Consider the following 12015-nt stretch of genomic DNA (forward strand, 5'->3'; position numbering starts at 1 on the left):
CTAATATTTAAGCAACATATAGTTCAGATCCTACAATGTTTGTATTCTGCATATTAAAGCCTTTGAGTTCTTGAAGATAAACCAGAATGTACTAGAAGGAACCACAAATAAGAGAGTAAATAAGATTCGAACTACTCAGTGATAGGCCAGTATTTTGTGTTTGGTTATAGAACGGGCACTGGAAAGTGACCTCTCTACACTGTATTAGATGGAGGTAAGTTGTAATTCAAAAGAAATTTTACATTAGCTTATTTAGTCACATTTAATTACGTGGCCTTATATCGTGAAATAAATTACCAGCAAATCTATATTCAGAAACATTTAGTATAGTTTTAAAGTAAGGTATTGTTTTAAAGGGCTACATAATATGTAAATCAAATATTTATTGAATCTCATAAGGTGCATAGAACAAAATAATGTAAAATGTAAAGATACTGCTTAGAGATAGTGTTTTATTTGCTGATTCAAGTACTTTCCTGCTATAGGAAACTCTGTGGCTTTGAAATATATGTGGTATTTTACTCCTGTCTTTTACACATCCTGGCTTTATCTCCTTTTAGCTCCAATTATCATATCTCTTTTTTCTGGAACTGTACTATCTACAACCAGACTGTGACTGCCTCACCAGGAAATGTCCTCCTATATCAAAATCAGCTTCAGGCTAATCTTTTCATAAATACTTGTCAGCTAAGTTTATTTTTTTGCACAACCTATAGTAAATCTACTTTTGTTTCTTATCTTTCTTACATCTCTTTTTAAAAATAGAGTAGGTGGGGCGCCTGGGTGGCTCAGTCAGTTGAGCATCGGACTTTGGCTCAGGTCATGATCCCATGGTCCATGAGTTCGAGCCCCACATCCGGCTTTGTGCTGACAGCTCGGAGCCTGGAGCCTGCTTCGGATTCTGTGTCTCCCTCTCTCTGACCCTCCTCTGTTCATGCTCTGTCTCTCTCTGTCTCAAAAATAAATAAGCATTTAAAAATAAAAATAAAAAATAGAGTAGGTGTTAATGATCAGTAGAATTCAATAGTCTCTTTTGATAAGAGCGTGATTACTCTATGATTATTTTGTAATTTTTAGGTACGGTATTTGATCTATTAAAATGTATATAGGGGCACCTGGGTGGCTCAGTCAGTTAAGCATCTGACTTCGGCTCAGGTCATGGTCTCATGGTTTGTGGGTTTGAGCCCTGCATCGGGTTTTGTGCTGACAGCTCAGAGCCTGGAGCCTGCTTCAGATTCTGTGTCTCCCTCTCTCACTATCCCTCTCCTGCTCATGTTGTCTCTCTCTCTCTCTCTCTCTCTCAAAAATAAAACATTAAAAAATGTATATATATATATTTATATATAATTCACTTATTAACATACATTTTCACTTGTTTTTAAAGGTACTTATGTCTTTATCTTGTTTTCTTCTTTGGAACTTAAATTTTTCAAAGCACAGACTGTGGGTTCATTTTCTTTGATTGCTCCTCCATAGTACCATAGTGATTCACACATGGGTGCTCCATTTATGTTTCGCCATGATTATGGCAGTGGTTCTTAACCTTTTTCTTCCTGTGGCATGCTTTTGAACAATGGAAGTTTTGGTGATCTATTTGAAGGCATTACAAACATGAAGTGCCTTGAAACAAGTCAACAATAATGAGAGTAATCAGTACTACTGTACATAATAATATCTTTCAGTATTTGTGCAAGCATCTATGGCCTTGAAGGTGTTCTATTAAAAGTTCATTGAGCAAAATGGTCTCACGTTTTCTTTATCAGATTGATGTTAAGATGTGCATCTTACTACCTAATCGTAGCTAGTTATACAACTGCTGTGCTGAGGACCACAGGACACTTGGCATGTAACTATGCCGTCCAAATCTTTGCACTAAGAGACTTGACAAACTCTAGCATGGCTTTAATAGCTTAAGACCATGATTGTAGAATTACTCATCCCCCTTAAAACGCCTGCCCAAGAAAGCTCAATGCTGCCAGCAGTTTTTACTGTTTGTTCAGCCAGCACCTGGTAATAGGGCCATGTTCTCCCTCTTAGAGCAGTTACTTTAGAAAGCTTGCAATTATATGTCCATTCTCTGCCCTTTGAGATGTAAATCTACCACCACAAATTATTTCCTCAAGGACTGGAGAGTTGTCTCTTTGAAATGCAAGCATTCTGGGAGACAACTCTCACCCTCAGTCCCTGCATCTGCATAAATAAACAATTTCCTAAAATTCAATATGATAAATACTAAATGGAGGAAAGGGACTAACTTTGGTGTCTGCCTTGCTTCAACTTGTACCAATACCTCCTGTCATAAAGATAGAAGTTTAATGGGGCACCTGGGTGGCTCAGTCGGTTAAGTGTCCGACTTTGGCTCAGGTCGTGATCTCATAGTCTATGAGTTTGAGCCCTGCATCAGGCTCTGTGCTGACAGCTCAGAGCCTGGATCCTCCTTTGGATTCTGTGTCTCCCTTTTTCTCTGACCCTCTCCTGCTCATGCTGTGCCCCTCTCTCTCTCTCTCTCTCTCTCTCTCTCTCTCATATAAGTAAAGGTTAAAAAAAATTTTTTTTTAAGATAGAAGTTTATTTCTTCTCCAAATAAGCTCTAATTGACAAAGCCAGGTGTCCTAGTCATATGGACTAATGCCTCTTAACACCCTGCCATTCCTTTTCCTTAGCACACACAGACTTTTAAAAAATCGCTATCCTGGGGCACCTGGGTGGCTCAGTCGGTTAAGCGTCCCACTTCGTCTCAGGTCATGATCTCATGAGTTCAAGCCCCACGTCTGGCTCTCTGCTGTCATCACAGGGCCCATTTTGGATCTTCTTTCACTCTCTTTCTGCCCCTCCCCACTCATTCTCTCTCTCTCTCTCTCTCTCTCTCAAATAAATAAACATTAAAAAAAATCTCTATCCTTTTATCTCAGGGAAATTGGGTTCAGTATACACTGAACCCTCTTCCCTACTGCAATAATATTGTTGAATAAAATCTGTCCTCACTGCTTTAACTAGTGTCCAGTTTGTCTTTGACAATAATGTATTGCATAACCTGCTTAAGTCAATGTTCGCAATTGCTGCAGAAATATATTTTATGTGTTGATCATGGTTTGGTAGCACTTGCACTCAGGAAGTAAGCACTTGGCTGCTGCCAGGTGGATCTATGTTAGGAGACAATGTTCCATGGTTCTCCTGTGCTTTTGCACATCTTGTTTGCAGAGGCACTGACTGCCTTTGTCCCAGACTAGCTTCTCAAGGATGTCTGTGTGGTAAACAACCTTGGAAGATAAAGACAGCATCTCTGTCTCTGGAGCAAAGGGCAGGCTTATTTATTGTCCAGTATAGTAAAGATCACATCTCCCTTGTGGACAAGGGTTAAAGAGGCTTATTGCCCATTATAATAGACTTAGGATCTCTGACCTTGGTTGAAATTCCTCTCCTTAAGGCAACTCATTGTGTGTGCAATTACTATTGGGCCCTCTTTGTGATACTCTGTGGGAATTGGGGCTCTCTGAGCCCATGGCCCAGAGATCACAGAAGAAGCTGGGTGATGCAACATGGAAGTGTGGGCATACCCACCATGAGGTAAGCCTCAACCAGTGGGAGAGGAGGGGGCTGGACAAATAAATGACCCCTCTTTCCTCTTTCTTCTTTTCTCTCCATTTTCTAAATCCTGATTTAAAAAATCTTTTTCAATATTCTATTACAGGAAATTTCCAATGTTACCAAAATTTATTTGAAAACCTAATTTTCAATGGTTTATAATATTTTTCATATGGGCTGAATCTTTTTACTTAAAGTTTTCCCTATGGTTGGACAGTTAGGTTTCTTTAATTTTATTGTTCTAAATTATGCCATAGTAAATATTTTGGTGCACAAATCTTGATCTGCATTATTATTATTATTATTATTATTATTATTATTATTATGCTATGACCGTTAGCTAGGTGAGAAATTAGTGAGTCAAAGGATAAGGACATTTCAAGTCTTAAGATGTCTAAGTTGCTTCTAGAAAAATTTCTTGACATGGGAGTGGCCTGATCAGATCCATGATTTTTACAGATAACTCAGGTTGCAGAATCTAGGGAATGGATAATTAGAATTTGAACTGAACTATGGCAATGGATATTGAGAGGGTGTGGATATAGTGATGGGAATGGAGTTTAGAAATATTTCTAAAATAGAGTAGAAAGGAGTTGGTAACTGGGTATGGAAGATGAGAAACAGCAAGGAACTAAAGACAAGTGCCTAGCTTTCCAGCTCACCTAACTGGAGGAAAACCAATGTTGTTAAAACAGAAAAAGAAGATGGCGGAGGGAGATGGGGGCTGGGTGGCTCAATTAATTGAGCATCTGACTCTTGTTTTCTGCTTAGGTCATGATCTCACAGTTTGTGAGATCAAGCCTTGCATCGGGCTCTGCGCTGACAGCACAGAACCTGCTTGGGATTCTCTCTCTGTCCCCCTCTCTCTCTGCCCATGCCCTGCCTTCTCTCTCTCTCTCAGGAAAAAATAAACATTAAAAAAAAGAAGATGGCAAGGTGCGTACAAGTGTAGAAGACACTTTGGTTGGAGACTTCTTTTACTTGAATTATATACCAGTTTTTAGAGGCTTTAGGTGAAATCTAGCCAAGTATTTGAAATATGGTTGCTGAAGGACAAAATCTGTTGCTTTGGCATCTGGGCCTATCTGTAGAATTGTTTTAGAGGAGGGTATTTGGGTGGCAATCTGTTAGAAAAAGTTTTGTCTCGGGGCGCCTGGGTGGCTCAGTCGGTTCAGCGTCCGACTTCGGCTCAGGTCATGATCTCACCGTCTGTGAGTTCAAGCCCCGCGTCAGGCTCTGTGCTGACAGCTCAGAGCCTGGAGCCTGTTTCGGATTCTGTGTCTCCCTCTCTCTCTGCCCCTCCCCTGTTCATGCTCTGTCTCTCTGTCTCAAAAATAAATAAATGTTAAAAAAAATTTTTAATAAAAAAAGAAAAAGTTTTGTCTCAAAGATGCATTTATTTACCAGACACCTGTTATTTTTCAAAAATTTAGATTGCATGTGTATTTAGGTACGTAAGTGGATGTTGGGTAATACTAAAGCAACAAGTCAACCCTGGGTAGCCACTGCTGGCTTCCATTCCTTCTTATTCTGGTAATAATGACTTCAATTTTCCTTGGGAGCATTAAGCCTCTCCCATTCTCCCCTCCTATGGTTTTAGCACACTTGCCACTACTCTATGGATCCAGGCGTTGGGCACGTAACTAAACTCAGCCAATTGGAGCCAATGGGGCTGACATCTAGGAGTTTCCAGGGGAACTGAAAAAAAAAAAGCTCTTTCCATAGGGACTGCTAAGGGAATATGTTGTAGAATTGGAGCTGTTGGCAGCTATTTTGCTTGTCTGGTAATGGAGTCAACCCAAAGGAAAACAGAATGGATGACCTGGGCTCCAAACACGTCACTTGAGCCCTAAGATCCAAATGCATTGATGCCAGTTACAGTTTCAGTCCTATGTGGCATTAAAATTCCTTTTCTTAAGCCATTTTGAGTGGGTTTCTGTCATATACAGCCACAGAAGTGCTGACAAATATGGTATAGGGGATCAGAAGAAGGTTCCAGTTTTCAAAAGTTTCAACAATTCAAAATAAAACTAAGAAGAATCCTATTGTGACTACACAAGTGTTCTCTTTTATATATAGTGGCTGAAACGTATGGAATGTCTACTGTAGTGCCAGGCACTGTGTTAGGCTCTATACATACAGGTTAATTATGGGTTAATTAAAGGTTAATTATACAGGTTAATTAAAGGTATAGTTACAGAAATATATTTATGTACAGCTTATTAAAATATGAAAATAATTCATAAATGGGCTGAATTAGCTAGTGACGATTAACATAAACTTTGACTTCTGTATTTTGTATATTTTGCCTTATATTTCTTTTGTAAACCCGAGGGTAGTTCAAATCATTAGCCAGCAAGTAATTTGTTGTTTACTTTAATTTTAGAAATATTTCAAATATTTGGAATATAAAGCTCCATACTAAGAACTCAAGTTTCGTGACATAGATTACCAAAGGGCATGGGAGCTTTTATTTAAAATGTTTAATACATGTCCACTTGTTGATGTATAGAGTTTTGGGGGTCTTTCTCTTGCATCCTTATTTGTAGTACCTTCAAAAGTTACTGATGGTGTGGCATCTTATCTAGTAATACAAGCTTGATTGAGCTTTATGATGTGATATTAGTGAAAACAGATTATATAAAGTTGTAGGAGTAAGAACTGATCAGGTTTGGGTTTTTTCATGTAATATCCCTGAAGGTTTCTTTCTTTTTTTTTTTTTTTTTAGCCATCTTTGTGCCTCAACTGTCTCTTTTGGTCTTCAGTTGTCAGTTGAGGATGCTTTAATTAAGAATGTTTTTGTGGGGCGCCTGGGTGGCGCAGTCGGTTAAGCGTCCGACTTCAGCCAGGTCACGATCTCGCGGTCTGTGAGTTCGAGCCCCGCGTCGGGCTCTGGGCTGATGGCTCAGAGCCTGGAACCTGTGTCTCCCTTTCTCTCTGCCCCTCCCCCGTTCATACTCTGTCTCTCTCTGTCCCCAAAAAAATAAATAAATGTTGAAAAAAAAATTAAAAAAAAAAAAAAGAATGTTTTTGCTTCACACTCCACCCTTGGGTCATTAAAAATTGTTACAGAAAATATGATAATGGAAAAATAAATTATTTAAATCTGTTATTAATATGAGTATTTAAATATGTAACACGGGATCCATAAGACATTGTATTGAAAAATCTGAATCAGAACAAAGTACTTCTTATTCTTCACCATGCTGCATCTCATAAAAATTACATAGAACTAGCAATTGATGTACCACAAATATAGAGCAAGAAAATATTTCGTCTTTTCTAAGTTCACTGCTTAAATTTAGATAATCAGCAAGTTTTTCTTTTTCTCAACAGGGGTTTTCAGGGAACTCACTAGTGAGTTAGCAAACATATTCCTAAGAAAAAGACAAAAACCAAAAAACAAATACAGGTGATAAAGAGAAATTGCATGTGCCTTTGTCCAGAGAACCTCATAGAGGACTTTTTATGGCTTCAGAGCCACTTCTCAGGCCTGAGTTCTCTTTTCTTTCCAGCAGGTGCTCAATCTGAATTCCTCTTCTCTTTCTGCTGAGATTGTTGTTATCTGAGTCAAAAACAAGCTGTGAAGTGAGGCCCATTTCCCCCCAGGCTTGCTCACCACCCCCTTTTAATTTTGGGCTGCTCCTGGAAATTAGGACAAGGGCCCATTTCATTACAAAAGTTTTATAGCTAATCACTCTGAGAATAACAAAAATAACAAGCTTGAGGACTTCTGAAAGCTCAGAAACTTTATGAAGTCCTTACAGTGTTTCTTTCCTGCATCACACTCCCTCACTACCCTATACATATCGTGAAATACAGGGGATTTGATTTTTACTTCCAACCTTTCTGGGGGAGTTCACAAATCTGCTCAACCTTCAGAATTTACTTTTCATGAACTTTATGTAAATTCCTTGCTCTGAGATGGTGTTTCCCTGCCTGTATACTAGAAGTCACAACCAAAAGGTGGAAAGGTATCTCTTGTCTCAAGTTGGTAATTTGCATCTTTGAAGAAGCGGAGGAAGCAGGTAACATCCATTCCAAGGTACAGGTACCCTATAGGAAACACCTTTGTGTAGACACATTTCTTGAAAGGATACTAGTTTATTATAGTTCTTGTCAGATTTTCAAGTTTTGGTATTTCCCCGGGAAACCGAAACTGACTTTTTTAGACATAGAGGACTCATATTGGTATGAGTATTTTTTGTTATAAGCCTTGTGGCTATCATCCTGCACTTAAAACCTTTAAAAGTATGGATTTCAAATTATTTTTACAAGTATTGTAATCCTGTGAGAGGGGGGGCACTTAGAAAACTGAGTAGGAGAGGAACTGACATAGTGAGGAATTCATTGCTTCCAGTGTTTTTGTTTCAGTCACATTCTCCATTATCACAATACTCAAGACATCTTACTTCACCATTGCTACAATGCAAGAAATATCAAGTTTATCGGTATGCAAAATAGGAACTAAAAAATAAATTCAGGTACCATAGCTATTTAATTAAGAAATCAGACCTAGTGTGTCATTTTATGATCTACATCAGTTTTAAGGTCACCTGCACAAATAAGAAAATGTACACTTAGAAAGTCAGGTTTTATCTCCAATGTCTGGTATAGTGAGCAGCATGAAGCAGTAAGAAACAAACAACCCGCGCGCGCGCGCGCGTACACGCGCTAAGTACCAGGGAAAAAATGAGATTAGCATCCTGGGGTTGATTCTCCCAGGCAAAGACCTAGCCCAGACAGGGCCCTTCGAGACAGGCGCTTCCCCTACTCCCAGTAGTAGGAGGCGGAGGGTCGCCAACGGTCCGCGCGGGGTCTGGGCAGCTTCGCAAGGGCTCAGCGCGTGAAGGAGGCTGGGGAAACTCGGGTGCTAGTCGCTGGGGAAGAGCGACCCGGCTGAGGACCCCCGGAGCTAGCGGTGCCCTTACGGTCTCCAGTTGAGAAGGGCGGGGCGAAACGGGCGCGGGCGGCGACGACGGCGGCGGCGGCGGCGGCTGCGGCGGCGGGGGGCGGGGCCGCGCGAGGCCGCGCCGCCGCTTTTCTCAGCTCGGGGTCGCGCGGCGCGGGCCCGCCGGGCTGGGGAAAGAGGCCGCGGCCGGGCGCGAACGCCGCAGGTGACCCGGGCGGGGAGCAGGCTGCGCCGGCGGCTGCTGAGGAGTGAAGGCGGGGGGCGGAACCTCGCTCGGCTCCGCTCACAGCCTGGGCGCTGCGGGCTGCGGAGACGAGCCGAGCTGAGGCGGGAGAAGGGCGCGAGACACCCCACTTGACGGCCGGCGGCGCCCGCGGCCCTCAGAATGTTCCGCGAGGCGAGGGTTCTCCTCCCGCCCGTGGGCTGAGGCGGCGGCGGCAGAGGCCAGAAGGAGCGACATGCACCTGTCCGGCGCGGCTTAGAGGTCGCGGCAGGCGGGAAGTCCCGGCCGCCAGCGGGAGGGCTTTCTTGGCCGGGCCGCGGCCGCCTGCCGCTGCCGCGGGCCCAAGCCGGAGCGGCGGGGTGGGCGCCCCGACATGGCGGCCCGGAGCGCCCCGAACTGCCACCTGCGACTCGAGTGGGTGTACGGCTACCGGGGCCACCAGTGCCGCAACAACCTCTACTACACGGCGGCCAAGGAGATCGTGTACTTCGTGGCCGGCGTCGGCGTAGTGTACAGCCCGCGAGAGCACCGGCAGAAGTTCTACCGGGGCCACAGCGACGACATCATCAGGTACGGGGGAGGGGGGGCGGCCGTCGCCCGTGCGAACCGCTCGCGGAGTTGGCACTTGCGCGTCATTCCGGGTGCGGTGACCCGCTGCTGCCGGGAGCATCACCCCGGACGGAAACCCACCAGTGTCTTGTCCCGGATCCACCCTGGTGACACCCGGCGAACCCCTTTCCGTCTCGGTGTTCTAGAGTCTCTCCCCTGCGTCGGTGCGGAGACACCGGGCGTTCGGTTTTACGGCTTTGTGCCCTTCTCCCGCCTTCGAATTTATGAAAACTGCAAAAAGGTTATTTTGGTAGCGGTTTACTCCTTTAAATCCCGTCAGGGATTTCTTATTAAACGAATTCCGAAAGGGCCCGGGAGAAATCCTTTACCTAATGGGAAACTGATAAAGAAAGGCACCGCAAGCTGTGGGCTCTAAAATACTGGTCCTGGGAAGCGCCCCCAGTAGCATCCTGGAGGGCACTCACCTCCTGGCCATAATGATTAGTTCGGGTTTCACTGCCTCCTGTTATCAGATAGAAGAGAAACCCCGGCAGCCTTCAGGTGATTCATTGGAAATTAAAAATCTGCACACCTAAGGGCACTTTGGTAGCTGAACAAGCAGCTGAAAGTGAGTCTACTGATTTCCAATTCTCATTTCCTCTCAAGGACTCCTAAATAGATTTAGTGTTTTTTATTTAAATCACTTTTTTATTTTTGCATTGTAATTCTGTTTTCAGTGCTTGTTTACATTTTAGTGAGCCGGTATATTTGAAATGTAATTTCCAATCAGTGTCTCCGCAGGACTTTTCCGACAAAGTTAAAAGCTGCAGAAATTCTCCTAGGCCATCGGTTATGCTTCAAGCACAGCATTTTTGTCCTTGACAGGAGAATAGCTTTTAAAAGATTCTGGGAATGTGTTTGTGGGCTGCTGCTTGGTTTTTTTGTTTTGTTTTTTTTTGTTTTTGTTTTTGTTTTTTAACAAGAGATTCTGTGATTTGACTTGGTTACTAAGTTATACTCCCTTCTTTATGTTCCACAGGACTTAAATCGGGCATTTGAAATCCAGTAGTTTGGTTTGGTGTTTTGTAGGCAAGATGCTCTGGCACTTGAATTCTGTAAATAACAGAGTTGTGCTGCTAGTTTGCGTGTCTGTGCCTGTGTGGTTTGTAAATGGGAAAAGGGGGCCTAAAGGTAGAGCAAGATGGAGTAAAGATAAGGAGAGCAGAAATTGACATTCTGGAATAGGGAATGAGGTGGTATTTTTGTTCCTTGGTTGTGATTCACCCCAAGAGTAGAATTTGCCCCAGTTCTTTGTCGTTTTCCCTAATAGTTTCCACTTTCTCTCTTTTTTCTTGTGTTAGGTCTCTCACAATACAGGGGAGGGTAGCTTTAGTTAGCTGAAGCAGCCTCAGCTGAAGCCCTCTTCCCTACAGTATGTTTGTTGGGTTGAATTCAGTAGGTGTGATGGGTGTGAAGGATTTTGACACCCATGGTGCACTTCTATTGTTTTTACTTCTTGGTAGTTGAGAGCAGGATGGTACTAAGGCCTTCTGAAACTACATAGGGTTTATTTGACGGGGATAAATGATGTTGTGTTTATCCTGCAGCAATTAAAGCTATATGTCACACTGCTTGAGTTTTTATAATTGTGTTTCAGTAAACATATATATATGACTAATTTTTGCCATAAATGGATGCATGCTTATGATTTTATGCAAATGATTCATCCTTAAAATAATTTCTAACAAGAAGGTTTCCCCAAAAATTGCAGTGGGGTACTAAAATCTGAATCATGTAGTATCTTGAAATTGGTGGCATATATTTAATACAGTATCAAGATTATAACGTAAACATCAGTGAATGAAAGGGCTCTGGAAATTTTATTTCAGCCAGTAATGACACAAATCATTCTTGTGAAATAGATCCAACAGATTTTCAAACCTTTCAATTTGTTTTCAATTCAATGTTTGAAGTGGAAGTATAGAAACTACTCCAGTAACTTTTCAATTATGTCATAGCAGAAAATGTAATACTCATAAATGTGATACATGGTGGAAAACAATGTTCCTGCAAAGTTAGGTTTAGTAATAAAAAAGTCAATACTGTTTTTACCATATTTTGTTTTGTTTCCATATTTGGTTGAAACTTGTGTAGAATTTATTGGTCAACTAGGACTTAGTCTGGGGCTAAGATTATTCCAGAATGAGCAGATTGTTCTTCTTAGATTTTGAAAACGTAGGTGCTATAGTAATTGTAAAGACTGATTCATGACCAGTCTGTCATGTGCTAACCAATTCTCTTACCATTTTACTACATCTAGTATGGCCAGTGGTGGTGCCATGTGACTTGTCTTATTTTATCTGTGTTGCTTGTAATTGTCTTCTTTTTGCCATATCTCTATATATACTTCTCTGGTAATTTATTCTTTATTTTAGTACTACAGATTTATGTAGAAATTCATTTCACTGTCAGAAATCATATAGGAGGGGCACCTGACTGGCTCAGGCAGAAGAACATGCGACTTTTGATCTCAGGGTTGTAAGTTTGAGCCCCACGCTGGGTGTAGAGATTACCTAAAAATATAATCTTAAAAAAAAATAATACAGGAATTTTAAGGTCACTTTTTCTTTCTTTTTTTTCCCTCCCTACTGTGTCTCAAGTTAAAATGATAATGATAAAATTCTCCAGCTGTTAACTGTTTATTACAGGTTTAAATTATAAAATAACATAATTATAAAATATTCTA

General features: G+C 41.8%; 1 protein-coding gene across 7 annotated transcripts in view; it reads left to right on the forward strand.

Moving 5' to 3' along the window:
- The first annotated feature begins 8635 nt into the window (after positions 1-8635).
- The window catches only part of EML5 (EMAP like 5), a 190514-nt gene continuing 187134 nt past the window's right edge, over positions 8636-12015 (forward strand). For all 7 annotated transcript variants that reach the window (XM_086709055.1, XM_086709057.1, XM_086709056.1 and 4 more), the window contains exon 1: positions 8636-9290. In XM_086709055.1, coding sequence (XP_086565181.1) covers positions 9094-9290 — 197 coding nt within the window. In that variant the 5' untranslated portion in view covers positions 8636-9093. The remainder of the gene's footprint in view (positions 9291-12015) is intronic.

Source organism: Puma concolor, chromosome B3, assembly GCF_028749965.1.
Source record: "Puma concolor isolate L17-30 chromosome B3, mPumCon1.1.hap2, whole genome shotgun sequence".
Taxonomy (NCBI): Eukaryota; Metazoa; Chordata; class Mammalia; order Carnivora; family Felidae; genus Puma; species Puma concolor.